This window comes from Zosterops lateralis (assembly GCF_965231275.1).
Source record: "Zosterops lateralis genome assembly, chromosome: 7".
Lineage (NCBI taxonomy): Eukaryota > Metazoa > Chordata > Aves > Passeriformes > Zosteropidae > Zosterops > Zosterops lateralis.
Genome location: NC_139767.1, coordinates 26,514,330 through 26,539,041, shown reverse-complemented (window position 1 = coordinate 26,539,041; position 24,712 = coordinate 26,514,330). Strand labels below are relative to the sequence as shown.

The 24,712-nt window shown below is 46.3% G+C and overlaps 1 protein-coding gene across 1 annotated transcript; it reads right to left on the bottom strand.

Moving 5' to 3' along the window:
* Positions 1 to 13,347: 13,347 nt before the first annotated feature.
* On the bottom strand, positions 13,348 to 19,339 carry INHBB (inhibin subunit beta B; the record flags this gene model as incomplete). The annotated part of the gene is made up of 2 exons (XM_083865206.1): positions 13,348 to 16,298; positions 18,937 to 19,339. 2 exons carry the CDS (start codon positions 19,337 to 19,339, stop codon positions 15,523 to 15,525), a joined length of 1,179 nt encoding a protein of 392 aa, XP_083721332.1. The 3' UTR covers positions 13,348 to 15,522.
* Positions 19,340 to 24,712: the final 5,373 nt, after the last annotated feature.

Below are 24,712 nucleotides of genomic sequence, written 5' to 3'. Positions count from 1 at the left end.
GCAATTACAGAGTCCAGGGAAGCTAAGTAACACTGCTAAAACAGTGGGTGGTCTAAAGGCTTGAATAGCTCCTGTGCACTAACACGGCAGTGGAGTCCCCCAGACCCCCACTTTGTACCCTAGGCAATTCAACCATACTCTGCAACACTGGCCTTTTTGTCCGGGACATTCTGGCACCAGCATTGCCTAGCTGACTTGAGACATACCCAAGTTCTTTCAGGTGGTCTGCAAAGTTAACTCACCCTTAAAAGTTTGTCCTTGGTACCCACCACATCTCCTTCATTCTCCGTTTCTGTTGAAAGCTCTGGGCAGAGGCATGCTGAACATTTTGCAAGGAAAATCTGCTCAGAGACAGCTATTCCAGGTGCACAGGCCTCTGCTGAGTACAGCATTATTTGGGGTATTCTCTAAAAAAATTAAAATCTACTTTTACAGTAAAAGAGCCATTTGCCATGTGCAATGTGCTAAAATACTTTGCCACAGCAAAGTCTGGTCTAAACATGTTGTTGGCCAATAAAAGGGGGGAAACATGCTGCCAGTAAACATTTGCGTGGTATGTCTTTGAAGGCTTCAAGGCAGACTAAGTGGAATAATTGTGAAGATGTATTATTTATAATACAACAAATCTTCCCCACAAGATATAGGTCTCCATTAACCTAGTACCCAACTGCTTTTAAGTGCATTTTTTAATGTGTTTACCCTGCTAAGGGAGTTATGTTTTATTATCTCCATTTTGCATTTGGGGAATTGAGGTACTGGGAGATTAATAGATTTGCTCGAGGTTACAGAGCAAATCTCCAGCAAAGCACAAATGCAGACCAAGTGTCCCAGATTGTTCTTCTCCACTGGATGTATCCATCGATATGCCAGGACACATTAAAACATCAAAGGTCTCTTGTGAGGTGACTTTTTCCTTTGTAATAAAAAAGACCGATGTCATGCAAGCAAGCAGCATTGTATTGGAGTCAACAGAAGTTCATCTATTTACAGAAAAACTGAAGCAAGGTCTGGAGTTGCTGTTGGAATATTCTCATTTTTCTAGCTATCCACTGCATTCAACTCAAATTCACAAATACCTTTTCACTGATGAAACCTGCTGCGTCTGAAAAACTACCTATTTACTCATCAAGATTCACTGATAGCCTTTACATTTCACATACTACCATTTAAAGTCAGATGCTGCTGCATGTGTCCCTCAAGCCAAGTGGAGCTGCAAAGAGGTTCAGCTTTTTCAAATCAACTCACACAGTGAAGATGCTGAATGTGGATATGGGACCCTTGCTGTAGTACAATGGTGTTATGGATTGTTTTGTTTGATTTTCATCTTGACTTATGGGAAGAAGTAGTAGAAGATAATCTTGATCTTTTACAGTACCTTACACCAGCAAGTCTTTGGGGAAATGGTCTTATGGGATTTAGTAGAAGACCACCTTTCTCCCTACATTCTCTTCAGCTCTCCACTAAGTTAACCTCCCTGAAAATGAAACCTGTTCTGCTCTCCAGCTATGGCAGAGTTTGTGAAACTGGGAATCTCACAGAATCACAGTGTTCTGAGTTGGATCCTACAACTCCCTCTCTCCTCACTCCTACTCCCCAAATACCAGCTTAGTACCCTCTCCCTATTGTCCTTGGGAGAAAAAGACCTCAATGAGTGCAACTACAATGTTGTATCTTTCAATCGGATTGTATTTCCATTAATTTCCAAGCTTCCGTTTAAATATAAGTCTAAATAGAATATGAATGAATAATAGGGCTGATAACAATGCAGGTAGAATACTTTGTGCCACATGTGCCCTTGTCAGCGCACAGATGTCAAAGCATCCTAGTCCCATCATAAAAATGTAAAAGAACCAAGGGCTTTGCCTAAAATATCCTAGCTAGGAAAGGCAGTTATAGGAGCTTAATCACTTCTAAGACTGAAAAAACATCCCTTTGGTGCAGTAAAGTGAGTTGTACAAAAGGAGTTCTACAGAGAACATGTGAGACTGGTAATGTGTTTCTCATCAGCATGGAGAGTGGGCCCACTTTAGCTCACAAAACACTAGTGGCAGAGCCCAGTAAGTTTACTCCATGAGACATCACATCTAAGTCAGACTCATGACTGGAGCAAATGAGATTTAGTCCTCACTGCAAAGCTGCCAGCAAAAAGCCTGCAAGCCAGTTTCATTTAGCGAATGGGCAGTACCTTCTCACAGCAGGGACAGATTTTATTTTCCATTTAGGATCAGGGACACATACAGGTAAACAGCAGTAATGCACCTCTAGGCTGCTCTATGCCTCAGCTCACTTTAAATAAAGCTACCCCAGGGAGGGGAGGTGACTTTGAGGTGAAATACAAAATTGAGGAACTGGGATATCTTTATCCTTCTTCATGAAGGTAAGTGCGGCATGCAGAACATGATACTCTGCCTCCAGCACAGTCTGGACTGCTCAAGACATGTTTGACATCCCCCAACAAAGATTTAAAGATTATTCAGTATCAAATGTTCACCAGTGTTTTGAACAGCTAAACAATGAATTTTCCCACTGCCTCTCCTGCTAATGATGAGCGAATAAAGAATCCCCTAGGGAATTTCCCTTCATCTGCTCACGAGTGCCACTTCGCTAGTCACATTTATCTGACAAATCTTACAGATGGCTTGGCACGAGCTTGCAACAAGCACACCATCTTTGGAGCTGGGATTGGCCGCCCGAGCCACGCGACGCTTTCTGTGGCAAACTGGGCAAGCCCACAGCAGAGCCCCAGACCAGCTACTGGAGAAATATCCCGAGGAAATTTACAGCTTCACCCAGCGCTGTTTCAGAGGAAGACACTGATGATGACATTTCCGACACTGCAGTCACCCCATAAGGAGTGGAGTCTCTTTGCACAGAAGAATTTGTTCTCTGACCCAGACAGAAAGATATCCTGGAAAATGACTCCCATTGAGCCTTTTTCCTGCTGTTTTTGTGCTGAATGCCTTTCTGTTAAAGATGATTTTTCCCCATTAAAATAATGGGGAAGAGAATATAAAGACCCATCTGCAGACCACATTTTCAGAGAGGTTTTTTGTTTGTTTTCCAACATTGTCTGTGAAACATTGGTTGAGTCTTTCGAGCTCTTTCCAGATGTGTACTCTCCTCGTGCTATGTACCCAACTCTATTTCTAGTTGGAAAGCTGTTTGACTCAGGCAAATGAATAGCAGGATTTTAAAACAGATACAAATAGTAAAACTAGGGCTTTGTACAATCCCATAGGTACTATAGATGGGACCGTCCAAACACAGATCCTTCTAATCCACCAAGAAAATGCCCTTAAGACCTGTTCAGAGTCAGACTTAAACCCATAAAATCCAGGAAATTCAGAGATAAGCCTGGATATCTGGACTGATATTCTGTCCTCAGTTCACCTTACTGGGTAAATGTTAATGAATGCATTTGTTTATTCCCTACAGTTCTATGCAGGGAATATCAACAATCTGATATTATGGGAGGAGGTGAAATTTTTTCTTCCGTATGTGTGTGTAGGAGTTGCTCAATATAATTTATTCCCTTTCACAATAAAACTATATAGCTCCTCAATCCTTTCAGAACTACACAGGTTCTGTCTTGTAAAGTTTTGGAGAAGAAGCCTCAAAGGAAAATCAGTTATTACAGGAAACAGGACTGATTTTCAGTGCTCCACAATCTTGCCTTTCCGTTCACACTAAGCAGGTATTCCAACATAAAACATCATCCAGATGCATTTCACAGAGAATCTGAACCCAGACCTTCACGGGCAACATGGGACCAAGTTTACCAATCACAAATGGAGGAGAACTGGAGCACACAACACCTCTAAGAGCACTGACCCACATGTGCCTGCTGCAACAACCTGCAGGGCAGAGCTGTCACATCAAGTACAAACAGAAGAATGGCCATGCCAGTCCATGTAGCCCAGCATCAAGTCTCCTATAGCTGACTCCTGGAGCAAGCCAGAAGGCAGCAGAAGCAAGGGAACCACTTATGCTATTTCCCTCACATTTCTGCTAGCCTCCAGCTATTTTCAGATCAAGGTATTTCCTAAGCCAGATGTGGTTTCTAGCTACTTAGTAATCCTCCATGTATTTCTTTACACAAACTTGTCCAGTCATCCTTTGAACTCTAATAAGCTTTTAGCCTCCACAACCACCTTTGGCAGTGAATTCCTTGTGTCCACTACCAGTTGCATGAAGAACATCTCTTTTTGTTTGCTTTGAGCCTGGCTGCTTCTAGTTTCATTTAATGACTTTAATTGATACACTGCCACAGAACAAACAATCCCTGCCCACCTTCTGACTTGAAGGATTCACTCCTACCCCACCAACATCTCATCTTCAAGCTGATGAGTTTCAGCCTAATCAAATTTTCCTCACAGGGAAGGTTGTGGCAAATATAACTGAAGTATAAGCCAACTATTATTATTTCCTTCTGAGCTTCCAATACACACTTTTACTTCACACTCAGAAAACACTGTCTTTCCCATATTAGAGGGAAATAGGTGACAGGTTTGTCATTACTTTTATAAGTAATCTGCAAAGTGGCAGAGAAGTAAACCAAAATCTCCAGGGCCTATTCTGACACTGGGGAATACAGTACATTGGGCCTTACATAAGCATTGAGCCTTAGCCCCAGTGACTTCACGAGGTATTGGACAAAGTTCACTTACAATTTATTTTTTTTTAATTGTATGTAGCAGTCACTTCATCAGTGATGAGTACCATGATCAATACACAATTCAGGTCCTGCTACAGTCAGAGGACCATGTGTTTGGGCTCTAGGGGTGCTCTGACCAACACGAGTCCTAGAGTCCTGATATTCTTAATCGAGAAACTACAACTGTGAATTCAGCTTCCAGCAGAAACATTGAACAAAGCCCATGGTCACATTACCCACCAAAAGAGCATTGTACATCTTCACTAACATCAGCTGTTCTTCTCTCCCAGTCCCCAAAAGACACAAAATATGAGAGAGTTTAGCCCAAGAAAAGATTTCTGCAGGATAAGAAGGCAGATGTGGCAGAGACTTTGTGAAGTCTGCTAAAGGTTTTGCTATTGCCAGCTAATTTGATATAAAAGATATGCAGATACTATTGTGATGGGCAGCCCTACAAGCCTCTAAGATAAAACTCCCATTTGTGACAAAATTCATCCCTGGTAAAAAATGGCACTTTTCCATTGAAATCACTAAGGTTGCACCTGTGAATGCCAGCTGTGAATTGAGTCCATGGTTCTCAAATGATGTAAAGTGCTTCAGGAGGAAAGATGCTATATTTAGGTGCCATATTATTGCTATGTAGACATTTTCATAACCCCTAATTATGGGGCTTTTTTTGCAAGCTCTGTAGTATTAACTGGATTGGATAAATATATAATTAGAGAGTGTTTCAACATGCACACTCTTGATGCTAGAAGCTTTATCAGCTCTTTCTTTTCTTCATGATCTGTTTTGCTTTTCTTTTAAAGCTGTTTCTATCAATTATGGCAAGATTTACTCAGAGCCCCAATAAAGGGTCACTGCAGACATGCGAGCAGAATAGGAGAGCTACATTTATACTCCAGAATTTTCTGTTTTCCAGAAAGACAACTCTGAGTTGTCATTGTATGACAACATCGCCAGAAGCTAAGCCAATCAGAAAAAAACCCCAACAAAACAAAAACAGAACAGCAACAAAGAACTTTTCAGAAGTTCCCTGACCCCAAATTGTTTATAGGCTAAGCATTTCTACTCCAACAGTTTCAACAGAAGATCTGCTGCCCAAATACTTGCTGGATCTCTCTCCACTCTTTGCCAATAGACAGAAAGAAAGGTCCAAAGGAGGTTCTTCACATTCTGCACAGTGCCAGGGATGCACCAAACAGCTTCAAAGATCTATAGATGGGATGTAGATACAGCAGTCATTTGCCCAACTGGAAAAAGGCAAGCTGCCTTTTTTACAGCATGTGCTTTGTTAAATTAAAAGGTACCATTGACAGTTAAAATCCAACTAGTCCCACGGGAGTAAAAAACCCAAAAACAACAACAACAAAAAAGTAGCACCTGCATTTTCCTTTCTAGGTGCTGAAGAAATCTGCATTATCCTTTTTTGCAAACCAAAGAAAGTCCTAAGCAAAAACGCTTCTTGGTTTTCTGATCAGGTATGGCCAATAAAATGTCAAATTCTTTTAGATGTGTTTACGAATGTTTTCCTCTTGCATCAGCTTATATCCAGTGAGAATTTGAAAAGTTAAATTACAAGTATAAACACTTCAAAACAGATGTTAATAATAGAAAGAATTAAGAACATTGCTAGAGTGACACAACACGGATGCAGCATTATTAAACAAATGGCTCACAATGGTGTTATGACATGAGTCATAATGCCTGATGCCCTGAAATATTCTGCAGAAAAGAATAATAGCTATCACCAGCTACAGAAATACACAGAGCACCAGGAGCCTGACTGCTGACTGATCTAAAGCAAGAGGTTTGTCCACAAGCCAACAGGATAAACTCACACCTGGTGCAAATGGGTGCAACTGAACAGAAGCTCATGGAGTAAGAGCACCTGCAGCTCAGGCTCTGATAGTGCACCAAAAGTACTACAGGCTTTGCTCTGTACAGTCTTGCAGTTTGCTTTTGACTAATTGATGGGGGAATTCCAGTTTGATAGGATTTTGAACCTGCCTTCCATATGTGTGAATAACTGAATCTGGCCCTCCATTAACATCAACAGATTTTTAAACCCAGCAAATCACAGAGCACATCTGAATTGTTTTAACATTCAATATCACTTCAAGAAAGTCTACCAGAGGCAGCAAACTGGTGACCATTAGCACAAGGACTGGTTTTCCATTCCTTTTGTTCCTTTATCTGCTAACTATGGATGGTAACTGGTGATGCTGAAGAAAAAGATTACTCTAAGAGCTGGCACATCCACAAGTTTAACAGAGAAAGGATGGAATCAAATCCTGGAGTGCACTTACAGCATGTGCTCCCCATAATTAAAAGTCTATTTGCGGCATGCAAAGTAGAAAAAGCTTTCATTTAGGGTAGAACTTAAATGCAGCATTACTTTCCCTGCTTGATGCAGTAACCCCATTCAAGGGGATATACTCTGGAAGCAATGTTCTCCAAGATGCACATGTCTAAATGGTCAAAAGGAGGGGAGGAGAAAATGAGAACAAAGTAAGTGGAACCCACCCATAAAATGAAATGTAGGGCTTGATTCATTGTCACGCACCATTAACATAATGATTCAACCACTGTGGTGCACAGGTCACAGAAACAGCTGGTTTAAGTCCTGCATCTCTGTGCCTATCACGTACTTAATAAGAAACACTCAGCACAGAGGCTTAGATGGGTTCCACTCCATCCAAGTGTCACCCAAAAGCTCCCAGTATGGGAAGTATGGCCAAATAAAAGGCATGTGCTCAGGACACTCTGGTATTCCAGCCCTTTCTCAGCTTTTACACTAGGGACCCCTGGCAGCTGTCCTAAAGGCAGCCTCAAGGTTGCTCCAAACTTTGCTAAAGACCAAACCAGTTTCTGAACGATTTCAAAACACGAGTTGAGCAAAAGTGGTTTGCTGCACTCTCTTGGATGTGGAGCAGGCTGGAGCAGAGCCACATCTGCTTCTCTCCAGCCATCACAAGGGCACCTAAATACTGCATGCTGAATGCAAGACAACTTACTTACCAAGGATGAGGTACACAAGAGACAAGAATTCTACTCAAAATAGTCAGTAGTTACACCTCCAATCTCTCATCAGGATCCCCCAAAATAAATTTTATTACAGGGGCATTAACATGGCAGAGGACAATTTGCTTAGATAAATCCTTGTGTTTCTTGTCTGTGTGTTTACAGGTGAAATGATGCTTACCCATGCAAACATGCCACCCTGATCAAGCCAAACATACACAATGCATATAAGACATAAATAAATACTTATGAGTCACTGATAACCACCTCATATGGTCTTATGAAGTATCACTGCTAAAGATAATACATACAATTGGATACAAAATACACATACATGACTCTCATTAAGACAGATAACAGTGTTTGTTTCCTTTCACAAGAGCCCAAGGCCTTAATTTATAAGGTCCTGAATTATTTTTGATAACTTTGGAGTCCCGACAGCTGAGGATCATTTCCAAAACCTGACCCAAAACCAGGCCGTACGAGACCAAATGAGATTACAGAGGATATAGTGAATAGGATATTCACATGAGGGTCCAAAAGTCCGAGAGCCCAGTCTGCTTCAGCTCACAAGAGCCAGTTGCAGTATTATTTATAACCCTTTATCCTCAAATGGACACTGCCTTCAGCATCCAACTCTCCTACCTCGCTCGTGCCGCACTGCCCAGGACCGGCTCCCCCATCACTGGATGAGGAGCTCGGGAAAGCTGCAGGAGAGCTCAGCTGCTGCAGCTCTTCCACAGCTCCTCACAATCTCCTCTGTGGAAATGGGCACGAGCCACCCCAGCCAACAAAGGGAAGAGGGGCGAGGTCAGTCCAGCAGCCTCCACTTGGGCAAAACCGAAATGTCACTTTGGTGCCACTTGACGGACACAGCCCAAACACAGCGTGTTTGTTTTGCTGACACATAGGTTTAAGTTTTCTCCCCAGCCACATCTTCTTTCCCCTTGGATACAATAGTCATCTTCATAGCACTTATTATAACATATTGCAGCAATAATGTGTAATTATCCTCAAAAACAAAGCAAAAGCTCAAGATAAAAATAACAGGCACTGAGCACACTTACCAGCTGGAGGAAGGCAGTGAGGCAGCATGAGCTGCAGCCCTAAAATGGCTGTGCTGTAGCCTGATTTCAAAGGCCAGACTGCAGGAGAGCACACAGAGAGGTGAACCCTCTCCAAAAGCAGGTCCAAAATGAGAAAGAGCATTAGCACACAGACTCTGTGGAGACGTCCTTAGGTAGAGCAGTGCCCCCCCTGGGGTCTGTGCACTGGCAGCTGGGTTCAGTGATTGCTTTTGGGCCAGGGCAGAACTCCAAATGCACAGCACCTGGGAGGGCTGGTCTTTTCTGAGGAGAGGTTCATCAGATGGTTATCAATCATAGCTTTCACCCTGGGTCTTCCTTGGTCTGACCTAGGGAAATCAAATCACCTTCTTACCTTTTTTCCCATTTTGCTGGACGTGCTTACTTTGACTTTCATAGACTCATAGAATGGTTTGGTTCAGAAGGAACCTTATAGATAATTTAGTTCTAACCCCCCTGAAAATCTTCCCCTAGACCAGGTTGCTTAAAGTCCAATCAACCTGGCCTTGAACACTTCCAAGGATGCGGCATCCACAACATCACTGGGCAACCCATTCCAGTGCCTCACAACCCTCACAATAAAGAATTTGTGCCTTACAGCTAATCTAAGCCTATCCTCAGTCAGTTTAAAGCCATCACTCCTTGGTTATCACTACATGCCCTTGTAAAAAGTCTCCCTCCAGCTCTCTTGTAGGCCCTTTTAGGCACTGTAACCTTCTCTTCTGCAGCTGAACAGCCCCAACACTCTCAGTCTGTCTTCACAGGACAGGTGCTCCAGCCCTCTGATCATTTTTGTGACCCTCCTCAGGAATCTTCAACAAGTCCATGTTCTTCCTTCTTATGCTGGGGGCCCCAGAGCTGGATGCAGACTCCAGGTAGGGTCTCACCAGAGTGGAGTACAGGGACAAAATAACCTCCCTGTGCCCACAACAGATACAGCAGAACCCTATACTTCCAAACTTTCACCACAATGTAGCCTGGAAGCAAATTATGATGGGAGAACAAAACAGTTTCAATGACCAAAAAGTGAAAGTCTATGCATTTAATAAAATAATGGTTTAAAATTCTCAGTCGCAGATCACAAAGACAGTAAATCTGATCAAGTATAAAAAAAGCTGTACATGTATCTCTGGGCTCTGATGGCTTCGAGATCTCTCAGATCATATGGTGTGTGTGTGTGTAAAAGCTTGACGTCTCTGCTTTGTACAAGGAAGGCTGGTTAGAGCTCCACACATTCCAGGAGGGCCTCTGTTGAATAGAATTGGCCAAATCAGATTAAAAACGCAATATCTATGGTGAAGGCTGCAAGCTGCCTGCTCAGAGATTCCACTGATGTGAACCAGAAGTTCCTTGCATGTGGTCAGGCCCTAAATTTGATACTGGAATTTAAAAACAAATTAAGATTCCCATGTAATATTGACTGCTTTTTTGCCTTTTTTTTTTTTTTCCAGAGTAAAAGATTTTACAGCATGAAATGCTATATGCAGTGGTTACATGAGTCCAAGTAATTGTACCAATTATATAATTTGATATAATTGCACTAATTACATAAACACATAATAATGAAATATAAGTTATTCCAAGAGCTAAACTGGAAGAACATTAAAGAACCTAAATCTGCTCCCACTTATTCTAGTACAAATCAGAAACAATTCCCTTGAAATCAATGAAGTTACCCAAATAAAATTGGCCCCTACTACTACAAGCAGGCATGTAAATCCAGCTTTTAGTTCAAGGTTACTGACCAGGCAAGCAAGTGAAAGCTACTGGGGCATTTTGTACTGATGCAGATTGCTAATTCCTGGCCAAATTGCAGTGTATGTAGGGAGATTCATGACAAAGTTAGATGTCTTGCACTCCTGATCTGTCACCCAGCATGTGTGGGTTTTGCTAAAACTTTTAGCTGCTTATTCTAAAGGAAAAATTACTTTTCTAAGAAATACTGAGAACTGAGAATGTGCTAGGCCCAATCAGGAATTCCAGAAAACGGGATTCAGGTGTGTCTTTACTCATATGGGTGCTAGCCTGAATTACATCTGCAGACTTTAGGGGAGTTACTGTAGACTGACATCAGTGTTAACTGAAAAAGACTCCCCTCTTAGACAAAAAATTGTATTTCTGATCCATTTTGCAAAATGTTCTCCCACCCTTTCCAGTAGAAACCACTCCATACAAAAATTAATCCTTATGAAGGATGTGTTTGGTGAGGGGTTTCCTTCTTCTCCAGTGGCAGGGCAAGTGCAGCAATTAATTTTCAGCTGCTGAGTTCATCTCTCACAAGTGACAAAGCAAAGGTGAGAGCTGGCAATTTTGGAGCAGGTGTCTATTATGTGTGGAAATACGTGATGTATGCAGAGTTAATCCGACAAGTGCTCTGTTGCATCAAATTGTGACAGTCACCCTGTTCACACCATCCCCATTAACAGCAGTGGGAGGTCCGGGATGGGGTTTTGCCTGTGTTAGAATATTTTAAAGGGTGAAGATTCTCCAGCTCCAGAGATTGATTCTGTCACATGATAGAAAACACTGATTTAGCATTTACAGAATTGAGTTCAAAACCTATCAAAGACAAGTGAGTGTCACCAAGTCACCTTTGGGTGGGTGGGTATGGATGTGACCCAGCTGGCTTTTGAGGTAGAGTACCTAACCTGGCATAAAACAATTAAACTGGATGATCAGTTTTATAAAGATGGGAATGACAGATGGGAAAACCCCAAAATTTTTGAAATGCAGCCATCACACTTGGGCATCTCATTTTTCATTTCGTCTGATTTAAAAAATGCAGGAGGTGGAAGCTGCACAAAGCGGAATTCCTGCATTCCCCTGTAGAAAGCTGGCAAGAGCAGTAGCTTTGTCATATCTCTGAAAAAATCAAACTCAAACTGTCTCAGATTGGTCCTACAAAATTAAAGATGATTTTATTTCATTCTAGCCTTAGAAATCTGTGTGACAGGGTTGCTGTTAGCACCAGGATACAAGAACACCTCACTATCTGGTAGAATGCCCAGGGCAGCAAATGACTCCATACTGCAGAAAGCTCCAAGCATGTTCAGTTCACATTGATTTCTAGAGTCTCTTTCACAAAATAGAAGGACCTGGGAGCTTAGACTATGATCCAGCTCTTCCCACTATCAGATGATGCCCCTCACACTGTCCTGATATTCATGCTCTTCCTTACATTTCTGTTTCTGTCCCATAAACACCATGACTCTAAGCTACAAATCTAGGAGCAGAAAAGGCAGGGGCAGGAGAAGCTGGGAAAAACTTCTACTAAGAAAAGGGGTGCTTTTTGATGGCCTCTGTCAAAGAGTTCAGAATCCTGAGCTTGCTTGTGGGTTTGCAGTGGGATGCAGAGCATTGCCTGTTTCTGCATCTCGCTCCTGGCCAGCCCAAGCTTGAAGCATCCTGGCTGCCAGTAGTTTCCTGTTCCTCAGGGCTGCAGGACCAAATCCTTTGCTGAGACATCCTGGTCTCCTCCTGAGCACAGGAGTCCCAATGTCCAATGCAAGGCTTGGCTTTGACCCCAGGAACCAAACACTTTCAATTAAGAACAAAACCTAACTGGAGCCAGCCTCCAGGGCTTGGCATTTCAATGGGCAAGTTTTCTTAATATATCCCATTTTTTAAAGGGCTGCCCAGGCTTATTTATAATTATGGTGTCATATTAGGGCAAATATGCCTTCAGAGTGAAGGGATAGGTATTGGCTCCTGATTTCAAGGGGCATTTATTGAACTCATCAGTAGCACATTTGACCCACAGAATGAAAATCAGAGAGAAGGTTGCTGAGAGGTGGAGCAGCAACAGTGAGTGGTTAGTGGCTTTGACAATCAATGTGCAGCTCGAGGTGGTGAGAAAGCTGTGAGATATTAAAAAAATTTGATCTGGAGGACAAAGTTCTGGGAAGCAGACTGTTGACACAGTGACAGCAAATTACTCTTACAGGTCTCCCATGTAACCCCAGTGCCTGCCTGTGAGGAGAGCTGGGCAGAGCTACACTTGAATGTGAATTGTAACTAGAACCCATCATTAGTTGCATGATCCTGCTTCTTGAACACTTTTCAGGTTTCAGGGTCAAAGCTAACATTTGCTAAGTCAACTGAGGTCCTTCTGTCAGCTTCAGCTGGCATTTGCTCAGATCTCCAGGAGGAAGAATTTATCTGTGAAGATCAATTAAATCGATACCTGGATATATGTGCAGCTGAGTACCTGAGTATTTCTCAACATTTTTGAGAGCTTGTTAGTAAAAGGGAGAGATTTTACTAAAAAGAAAATTTAAAAAAACCCCTTTTCTTAGTGTCAGCTAGTTTGGGGGAAAAAAAATTTAATCGAACTTACTATTGGTCTTTTATTCCTGGAAGTGCTTTCCACATAATTTTTTTTACTTTTTCTAAGCAGTCAGGGAGTGACCCAGAGAAGAAGTTACATTCTTACACAGCAGGTGAACCAGGAACTTGCTGTAAATGACCTGCAGGTATGCGGAACAGCGCTGTTCCTGCACCCAGAGCCCCTGCACTGCTGCAGAGAGAAAGCAGCAGATGCTTACATGTATAGACAGCAATAAAACTGGAGTGTAACATTTTTAGGATCGCAGCTGAGCTCTCAGACAAGGCTTTCTGCAATGACTAATACGACTACGGTCTAATGCGACAGTTCACCGTCTGCAGCCTATTCAGTCCTGAAAGTAAGCGAGTTCCTCCAGATGTTACACTCTGAAAAAAAAAAAAAAAAAAGAAAAAAAAAAAGAAAAAGCCCATCCAGTTTTCAATCTTTTTTATTTATTTAAACTGTACACAAATGTAAAATACTTCAACAGCAAATCTAAGTGAAAATTGTTTGGTTTTAAATTATTATGGAACAGAACCTAAAAGGAACTTTATTAAATAAACATAAAAATTGGATTTAAAGGATGCACATATTGTAATGTATTCTACAATAGTCACTTTTTTTTCACTCTACATTCCATGTGCGTATGGTATAGAAAAGACACTGAATAGAACAAACAGAATCCATTTTGTACCCTGAAACAATTGGTAGGCCTCGTGAGGGATTGCTCAGTATGACTACATGATATATGATGGCTTTGCCATCTCATAAAAATTATAACTAATATGTTGGCCTCTTTGGTTCCAAAATTTATGTATAATACATTTAACTGTATTCATTTTTTGCTGCTATAAAAATAACATTTTTTTCAAATGGCAGTTTTTGACTAATCATGCAACTAAATCAGTGCAAACATTAAAAGCAATCATTCGCTTTAAAAAAGAAGCAAAAGATTTAATTTCAAGTATAAAAAAATATAAAAAAGTCATATCATAAGTCCAGTTTTGTCTAGTATGGGTCAACACTTTAAATTGCATAGCTCATGCGGCACCTGTTTACCTAGATAGTGAGCAAAGATAAGTGCACTATCAAGTACCACTTTTCAAGGCATTGAAATTTGCAAGTGCTATTATACGTGCATTCAAGCAGTTTGCAAGTGCTATGCTGTATCATTATTTTCTGATCTTTATGGCCATCCTTGACACCTCCTGGTAAGGAAATTGAAAGCACTCTCCTCTCTCCTCCTTTCCAAGACTTGTAAAAATGTTCCTCGCCTGTTATTAAACGCACTGCATTTCCCAGAACGTCTCCACTCTGTCGCTGTCACTCCTCTCTAAGGTTCATTGGTTTAGCCGTGGTGGCCACTGCTTGTTTGCTCGTCCCCCACGTGACGCAGCCTTGCTGAGTTCCCCATTGAAGAACACAGATTGCAACTTTTGACTTTTTGTTCCTTCGAACAGTGAGAGATGCCAACAGTCAACACAGTCCAGATATGGTATCGATTCCCTTTTCCAAGACACGGCGGGTGTTGCCAACCATGGGTTGCTAGTGGGCAGTGAAAGCATTGGATCACGCCAGCCCAGCTTGTGACTCTGCAACGGCCAGGTGTTAGAAATACAGCAGTTTCTTACATGTCTGTCCCCTTCTCTCTCTCTCTCTCTCTCTCTCCCCGATGGAACCAGACGATTCCTTGCTGGAAGTGCTGTAGGAAGAAGCGGGTATCTGTGATGTTTATGTTTAGATAAATTTAAATTAAGAGGAAGTGATTGCCTCCCAAGGCAGGTGTCCTGCAGCTTCCTGTTAGACCTAAGAGGTGACAGTCAACTTTTTTTTTTTTTCTTTTTTTGTTTTTTTTTAATTTTCTAAGTTTGGTCATTTTGACACCTGCGTGCAAGAATACGTTGTGTTCTCACAGTCTGTGCTTTTGCCTGAGCAAAGGGAGCTCATTTCGGTCTGGCTTCGCCGGCAGGCGGGGAAACAGCTGCTCAGCCGTTCACTCGTACTGGCAGGCATTTAGGTCCATCGTCACTGGTCACTGACTTTCTCTGCTCATGTCCCTTTTCTGAGCTGCCTTGTGTGTGTGTGTGTGTCTGTGTGTATGAGCGCGTGTTTGTGTGCGTGCCCACATTTTGTGTGTGTGTGACTCTGTGTGTGTGTGTGTGAGTGTCTTTAAGATATTTCATAGCATTAACTTATAAGTGATAGAATATATAAGTGTCCATGATCCACAAACTGCCACTGTCCTGACACCAAAGTGAAATGATAATTTTTTTTCTTTTTTTTTTCATTTTTTTTTTGTCAAACTTTTCCACAGTGACTTTCCAACACTGATGCCTGGATACACAGTGAAACTTCCTCCAACACCATCTTGTACGGGAATGTTTCTCTCTCTCTCTCTCCCTCTCTCTCTCTCCCCCCCCAAAACACACCTTAAATCAAGCACAACCACATTCTTCCACAATCATATTGGGAACGTCCCTTTTCACAATGTTGTATTCATCATCAAAGTACAGCATTGACATTGTGCTAAGTTTGGTTGGAATGCAACAGGAGTTCACGGTGCCCGGGTTCAGCCCCCGCATTCGGTACTGATTCACGACAGCGGTGTGAAAGGAAGAAGCCGACCCCGGGACACCGGCCAAGTAGGCCGGGCAGCTCCCTTCACAGTAATTCCCATAGTAACCTGATGGTGCTATGATCCAGTCATTCCACCCAATGAGTCTAAAGTCAATGTAAAACTGTTGCCTGCAACATAGATTGGTCCTGCCATCGCACTCCAGGCCTCTTTTCCGGATCCTGTGTTTGTTATCGGCGAGGCGGGCTTGCACCACTAAAAAAGGCCGGTGGGATTCCTCCCCGGGGTCCACATAAATTGGCAGCACTGAATACTCTTCACAGCCCTCACATTGAACATCCAAGTTCAGTCTCCTTTCTCCTCTCTCAAACAGAGCCTGGATCGCCTCTGTCATGGGAAAAGTGTGCCAACCACTTCTTTTGAGATCAACTTTCTTTTCAACCACATTCCACTTGTTGCTAGTGTCCGGGTCTTGGAAATAGACTTTGACTCTTACTTTTCGCCTGCTGCCTTTCTCTAAGACATATGGAAGCAGCTTCAAGTAAAGCCACAGGCTGGCTTGAACGACAAACAAGTTCTGGTTCCCTTCATTCGAGATGAAGAAATAGAGGCGGACTCTAGATGAGGCCAGATCGTCTGCAAGATAAGGAGAGATCAGCAAGATTAAGTCAAAAAGGAAATGTTAGCTTGTGTGCCTTTCTGGATTCAGGGACAACGCTAGAGCACGGCAGATCGAGCGAACGGCGACGGGGCTGTGCCAGTCAGAAGGCATGCACTGCATCAGATATCCCCAATTTGCGATCAGAATTAATTGAAAAGGGGACTTCCCACAACAACCTTCAACATGGGGCTGTAGTCGGATGTGTCAGATCCGCAGACATCAGTAAGAGCTTTCCAGAATATATGTTTTTTCCAGAAAGCCAGATTTAAAGACGCTACTGCGGCACCTTGAAAAAAACGGCACTAGGACTAGGACTCTGCAATGTCATCAGTTTAAGAATAGTTTTAACTTTCAGCTACCTGCCAATTCTCATGGGGAGAGCTCTCTCAATAACCACTAAAACACCAATGCCAAACCAGGGATTTTGTTTCGATTTGCACATATTCTCGTCGCGGTTTAAAGGAGAGGATTCACGAGACACAACGGAAAATATTTCAGTAATGTGCCTGCTTGTCCAACAGATCAAGCTAACCCCCACTTAGTCTGGTAGAATATCTGCTATTATTAATCATTTCGATCTCTGCCTTTTCTCCCCGAAACGATGAACTCCCATACGAGGCAAGGCAATGAAGCGGTTGTTCCCGCTGTAACGCCGTTATTGGCTGTTCTCAATACGCTTTTCAGCAACACCAGAATTAAAGGAGAGAAATTGTCACAGAAAACCAAATGTCACCAAATGTCTGACATAACCCCTTATTTGTAAACAGAAGAGCCTGCTGCATGAAATATTTCAGAAACACCAGCGGCCTTCCTGCAATTTTGTACTGTAAGTCCTAACTAAATTTGGCGTAGGTGATAAATGTGCCGGCCTTTATGGCGGAGACCATAATTCTGGTCCCTGAATCAAAGCATCCCAATCGCTATTTAAAATTATTGCTGGAAAGGCATTTTATCATCTGCCCTTATCGGTTTTGCTTCCGTCTGTACAGAGCTAAATGTAGATCGTTTCTGCCTTTTCCTTCCCTAAGAATCTTTAGCATTTTTGTCAATCTCTGAATGGGATTTTTTGCGTAGTCGGTTGTCTTCATTTGTTACCCTAGATGCCTTTCAAATGTGCCTCCAGAGCCCATTCACTACCTTGTAATAGTTCAGTGACAAAAATTTTCACTGTGTTTGTCTACGTTTTACATAAAGTCAATTTTGGAAGTGTTACAAAAGACAGTGATTGACTGAATACCAAATGGAAGTACAAGCCCACCCCCAATCTCCCAACAACATCCTATTAAAAAATAATAACCCCCAAAATGTACACTAAGAAAGCCTTTTGCATGTTAGTAAATACACAACTTTTTCGTAAACTGTGGTGACAGTGACAGAAAAAGAACAGTACGGTGCTGCTGCACCGATCCACATCACTTGTGTTGTGTGAGATTGTGTGCGCTCATAAATTTTGTATGTGAATATAACAAGCATATGTATAATGCAACAGATCCCATAGATACTGTAAATGTATATGCCTTTGGTAAGTGGGAGGGTAGATAAAGAAGATGAGTGGGCAGCATACAGGATAGAAAGAGATTTATTTTGTGGACAAATGATATATAGATGCCACAAGAAGATACAGAAAAATGAACCAAGCGATAGAGCGATGAAGGAAAGGAGAGATGGGCAGATAGACAGGAGAGAGGTAATTTGCAGAGTGATGGCGTTCCAGCCAGATGTGCAAAGTTCACAGGTACAGTGGTTAAACTACTGGAAAGCTGTGCTGAAGGGATTCAGTGACACATAACTGCAATGGCTGGACAGGACTGAGATGGCTGGTACCGTGGGGATGGAGGGCAGTTAGTAAACAGTCTGACAGACAGAGAGGAGGCAGACACACTTGGTAGGACACCGCATGCAGTGGACAAACAGACAAGGCCAATACTGCAAATGAAAGCTAAATAAATGGGAAACAAACGGAAAGAGAGGATGGGCAAATGCAAGCCTCAACAGACAGATGCAGGCAGTGAACCAGATGAACGTGCAGAGCAGATAGACAAGGCAAGGGATGCAAGAGATGGAGCGGGACAGGCAGAGGAGGGACAGTGGGACACGCAGGGACGGAGACGAGCCCCGGCGCAGCTGGAAGGACCGCCGGAGGGGAGCCAGGGGCACAGAGGCTGCGGAGGGATGGAGGGACAAGAGAGGGGAGCTGCAGGGCACAACCCAGGGAGAACCGAGGGGCACAGGGGCACAAGCAGGGAGGACGGCAAGATGCGGGCAGGGCCAGGGCGAGACGGTGCGGGACAGAGGGGAGAGCGAACGAGCGGAGGACAAGCGAGTGAGCTGGGGGGCCAGGTGCCTGTACCAGGCAGAAGGACAGGCGGGGTGCGCAGGGGGCCAGGCGAGGGCAGCCAAGGGTCAGGCGGGCGGAAAGGGAAGGTGGGCAGGAGGACAGGCAAGGCGAGAGGAGAGACTGACAGAGGTCAAGCAGGGGGACTGACAGGGGTCGGGCAGGGGGTAATGACAGACGGGGCGAGGCAGGACAGGCGGGGAGCGCGGCAGGGCAGGGGCCGCGGGGGGTCGGGCAGGGGGCGCGGGCGGCGGGGAGCGCGGCCGGGCGGCGCCCACCTGTCTCGGCGAAGCTGATGATCTCGGAGACCGGGTCGTGGGCCGGGGGCCCGGCGCTCGCCTGCCCGTCCAGGCTGGGGATCTCCACGCGGCCGTCCTCCCGCACCTTGCCGGCGTGCAGCTTGCGCAGCGCCGTGACCATGGCCGCCTTGGGCACGGCGTGCGTGATGTTGGGCCGGTCCCGCATCTGCAGCCGGCTCAGGATGTGCCTCTTCACCGCCTCCAGGAAATCCCCGTCCACCTTGCCCGGCTCCTCGGGCCGCCGGAAGCCGCAGGAGGTGCATGTGTCCTGCGGGGAGCCGCCGGCGGGGGCCGGCGGGGTCGGGGTGGCCGCGGCGCCCAGCAGGAGCAGCCCGCAGGCCAGCAGCGCGGCCAGCACCCCCCGGCGAGCCGCCCCGTCCATGGCGGAGGAGCGGGGGGCCGAGCTGGGGGCCGCCCCGGAGCGCCGCAGGGAGCCCGTCTGCAGGCAGCGCCGCTCCGAGCGCTCCGCGGCGCGGAGGGGGCGGTGGCAGCCAAGCTGGGGGGCCGCAACCGCTCCGCGCAGGGGGGGAGCCGCGGCGGAGGGAGGGGGCGCCCGGGGAAGCGGCGTGTGCCGCCGGGGAGGCGGAGGGGGGAGGCTGCACGCGCAGGCACCGAGGGCGAAGTTGGCGGCGGGGGGGGGGAACAGGCTTGGCGTGCACGGAGAGAGAGCCCGGCTCCACGGGGGAGGGGGACGGCAGCAGGTGAGGGGGTGGCTGCGGAGCCCGGGGAGGAGGGAGGGGGAGCGGGGAGCGAGCCGGAGGTGCGAGGGGATCCGGGGAGCAGGGGAGAGGCGGCGCCGCTCTGCCCCGGTGCCCCGCGTCGCTTCAGAGGGGCATCCCCGGGCGCAGCCGCTCGTGGTCCATCGCTCGCTTCGGCAGGTCCGGGCGGGCCGCGGAGAGGAGCTCTCTAGTCCGGCGTCATTGAGGGGGGCCAGGGAGATAAACGAAGCAGATTTATATACAATCCAATTTATAGCCTGGAAGGAGGGGGGGTGGGAGAAATGCCACTTGTACCCCCCCGCCCACTCCGCCCCCGCAAGACAATCCGTGGGTGCAGGTCTCTGAGCAGGTCGGCTCCGCGACGCTCGGCTGTCCCCCTTCAGCGCCCGCTGCCTCTCAGCGTGCCATCAAAGTTGACCCGGAGCATGGCTGGGGAGGGAGCCGGGGGCGGCGGGCGCCGGCAGCTCCGCCGTTACGAGTCTTCTCCCCCCGCCGTCCGTCCCGCTGATTATTGGCGAGATGCTTTTATTCTGGACGCGGCGCGGAGGGTCCGAGTGCGGCGCGGGTGCGGTGGCGGCGGCCGGGGACCCCCGCGGCGGGCAGGGCAGGCAGGGCAGGGCAGGGAGCGCAGGCTGCGCAGGGAGCGCTCACTGCGCGGAGCCCAAGGGAGAACGGCGCGGTCCCGGCGATCCCAGGAGAAGCTGCGCGGATCCTCTCGGTCAGACCAGCTCTTCGGCTCGCTCCCTCGCTTGCTCTTTTAAACAATATCTCCCTTGTTGGTGGTTTGGGTTTTATTATTATTATTGTTATTATTATTTTAAGTGTGATTTTTGTTGTTGTTGCCGCTGCCGCTGCTCCAGTTAATCTGTCTCCCTCTCTGCGTCTTTTTGATCTTTCGCTCGCCTTGTGCTGGCTTGAACGCCGTGTTTTGTTTTGTTTGGGGTTTTTTTGTTTTGTTTGGCTTTTTGGTTTTTGTTTTTGTTTTTTGTTTTTCTTTTTTTTTACGCGTCTGATGTTCCCTCTCGGATCCGCAGTGAAAGGTCTCGGGGAAGCTGCTCGCTCCTCGTTTATCTTCTCCGATCTCCTCCTGCTAATTTTTCCCCCCTGCAAAATCACGACATTGTGGCACTTTCTACTGAAACTTTTATACAGGAGTTAAAACCACGTGGGAACTCCAACCTATAACAGAGACGCCATGGGTTCCTCACTATTTAGGAGATTAAGTTAAGTCTTTTGCCCCCTGGGCTATTACAGTAACTTCCTGATGTGGAAATATTAACTATGCTGTTTCTTTAACTCCCCCCGTCGCCTCCCTCCCTCCCGGTTCCTGCAAACACACCCACCGCACACGGGCTCGCGTCCCTGGCCCGCCGTCCGGCAGATGGACAGACGGACAGACGGACTCGGAGCGGCTGCAGCTCTGGCCCCTCTCCCGCCCCGGCCGGGGGATGGATGCCCCTTCCTCCCCTCCCCCGGTGCTCCTTGCCTTTTAAGCACTTGAAAGAAGAAGTCATTAGAAACTTTACCGTCGGTTGGCTTTGCGACGGGACGGGTTTCTGTTTGTTTGTTTGAATGGGCCGGGCAGCCGGGGCGGGTGCCGGGCCGTGTGTGTTTTCCGTGGGGCCGGAGGGAGCGGAGCCTGTCGGAGGCAGCGGGGGGAGGGGGCCGGGGCGGCGGAGCCGGGAGGGAAATAACGGGACCGGCGCTCCCGCAGCCGTGCCGGGAACCGACAGCAGCGCCGGCCCTGCCCGCGCCCGGGGAGCGCCTTTTCCTGCGCGCCTCGGCGGGGCAGCGCCGGGCTTGGGCGGGGGTGATGGGGACCGGGCAGCGGGGCACAGGGGCACAGGGGATGGCCCGACACCCCCGCGGGGGGCAGCAGGACTCCCGCCCCGCTCCCGCCAGAAGCCCTGCCCGGGGGCGAGCGGCCAGGACGGCGGGCGAGGAGGCGGGGGAGAAGCCCGGCGCTCATCGGCGGCCGCGGCAGCGCCGAGGGGTCACCGCCGAGGTGTCACCGCCGAGGTGTCACCGCCGAGGTGTCACCACCCCCCCCCCCCGGGCCGGGCCCCCCCCGGGCCGCGCTCACCTGCGCGGGGCCCGCGCCCGCCGCCGCACGGGAAGCCTGGGCCGAGGGCGCCCCCTCTGGGCCGCGCGGGGAAGAGGCGGCGGGGCCGGGCGGGGTCACCGGGGCAGCGGCACCGGGAGAGGGACGGGACAGGGATGGAGACAGGGATGGGGACAGAGGGACGGGGATGGCGTCCCGCGCGAACCCTCGGACGCACGGGAGGACCCGGCCGTGGAGGCGCTGGGGATGTTTCCGCGGGCCGGGCCGGGCTGTCAGGTCCCGCTGGGGCCGGGGATGGGGATGGGGCCCGAGCTCTGCGGTGGGTGAAGGAGCACCTTGGGTTGAGAGCACCGGGGGGTTGCCGCCCCTTCTAATCTACTCCTTCCTTATTTTTATTTTTTTCCCTTTTCTATCTTTTAAATAACAGAGGAAAATCTACCTTCAGGAACGAAGACAACTCTCAAGACCTTCATCTCTTTCACCGGGCCAGATGGTGCTTTTCAAGGGGCAGATGCAGGACACACAAATTTCAAGCATGACAGCAAAGAAGTCCCTTCTGCCTGTTTCATTTTGTGGAAGAAGAAAAGAATAAAACTTCTCATAGATGGCTGGACTGCATTCACATGAGCACTGTTAGCTGTCACTAATACAGGCAACTCAGGAGTGTGAAGAGGGTCAAGTGGAGGATCAGCTCATTACTGTGATTTAAGAATGGAGGGGATGAATGCTATTCTCGTCATAAATATTTTCTTTCTTGTTCTGTACTGCAAAAGGAAAGACATTTAATGCTGTGCTTCAAAGTCACATTGCAAACCCAATCTCATTTTTCATGTTGGGTTTAATGTAAACAAAGTCTAATTGCATATACAGTTTTGTAAATCCTCAGCATCACTGGAGCTACCCTGATGAGAGATCAGAATTAGGTACAGTATTTCCTCCCTGCCAGTAACAGGTTTTGAATGGAAAGCCTGGAATGTAAAAAAAGAAATAATGCTAAAAATCCAATCACTCTGACATCCTGTGAGCTAATAAGAGCACGTGAATGCAACAAGCTTAGTACTTCACAGTAATTAATTTGACAGCAAAGAGCTAACAAGAAAACAACAGGCAGAGCAGTGATGACTGGTTCATAGAGGTCACTGTCAAACAAGAAATAGGTGCTAACACAGTCCATCTCCCTTTGGAAAAAAACATTTCATTGCCCCAGTGAAAATGAAATGCCAAAGAGGGAAAATATCATGGACTTGATGGGGATAACAAATCTGGGAAGGTCTTTCTAGCAGTAAAACAAGGTAGAGGTTTCCCTTTTTACATATGGGGATTTTTAATCATCCCTGTTACTCACTGTAGTGGCATGTTTTGGCTTTTGCTTTTTTTTTTCCCCCCACTTCTCTTTCTCAGTTAGCCAAAGCAATTTTGCATATTCAAATATTGGGAAGACTTATCTTCTCTCACAATTACTAACAAACTAATACTCTAATAACCTCTATTGTTATTTAAAGTGTGTCCAACACAGCATTCTGGAGGCAGTTCTCACACAATGGTCTTTCTCTGGCTTCCTCCTAGAGAAGAACTTAATCAAACCTCAGATGCTTTCAGGCAGAAGAGCCTTCAGGGAGAGCAAACAGGGTTAACAAAAAAAATGTGCCATCTGATTTCTAATCTTGCTCAGGGAGCATGGCCTATTGATTGAGCCATAAAGCTCTGTTAATTTTAAGATTTCCTCAGCTTTCAGTTCTTTCCCTTGGGCATAAACTTGTTGCTTACACACAGTGGCTGAACCATCAGGGAAAGGGTAACTTCACATTCCCCCCCACTCTGCTCTCTTCCCCTCCTCCCCTCTATTCTATTTGTTCTGAGCTCATCTGCGTGAGGATACATTTTCACACACACCTTCTCAAACCGGCTGCTATTCATCTGATTCAGGGTCATGCTTTTCCATACATTAAATGCCGGGGAAAACTGGGAAGGAAATGGCTGGGATTTGTGCTTGACGGGCAAGCACACGATTAGCCAGGGAGCCCTGCTGTGAGAAAGTACAGCGTCGGAGGGTATTTTCTGTGGAATCATCAAGTCTCATGACTGGAATCTGATGCCTATAAAAAGCTGGTAGTATAAAGAAAACAGTATAAACTGAGATTCTCAGGCAGTGTAAATCGGCATGTTCCTGAGACATCCAACTGCTCCAGAATCATGGAACAGGTCAGCTTGGAAGGGACCACCTGTGGGGTCATCTGATCCAACCTCCCTGCTCAAAAAGGGTCTTCCTAGATACAACTTTTTCTTCCTGTATAACCTAGATATTTGCTTATGCACTCTTTTCTCAGGGGTAAGGATACAGAAATCACTCTTGGAGAGGCCTGTCAGTGCAGCCCTGAGCTAGAGACTGAGCAGGCAGCGATGGCACAAGGGAGCTCCCCCAGTGCTCTGTGTTTCCACCATGCCCTCAGTGGGACCATGAACAATTTACATTAATGAAGGATCTAGCCCTTCACCTTTAGCTAAAGCACTTTTTATGGTCTTAAACCATTAATAATATCTATTAGGTAACCTTACCAATCCCTTTGAGGTAGGATTTTCTCTACTGTACTGATGGCTGAACTGAATAAAAGCTTCACATATGAGAGGGCTGGTTTGCACTAGAAATGCTTCTTCTTTGATAACCAGCAAATACAAGTTTTACTAGCACAAGCATTTTTTTCTGCAAGCGTTTCCCAAATAAAATAGGCTATACTGGCAAAAGCACTTTTTTTTTTTTGCTCATATAGCTGCATCTATATGGGGGATTTTTGCACGTAGTGAAACGCAATCTGTTTTAAATGGCACTTCAGAAGAGCATTGCTATCCCACAGAAGTTTCAAGGCTAGACCTTGAAGTATATACTTCTGCCTCATATCTGAAAGAGCTTTTTACAAGGTAGCCATTGTCATCTTGCAGGAAACACAGAGAAACTGAGACACACGGATACAGGGGC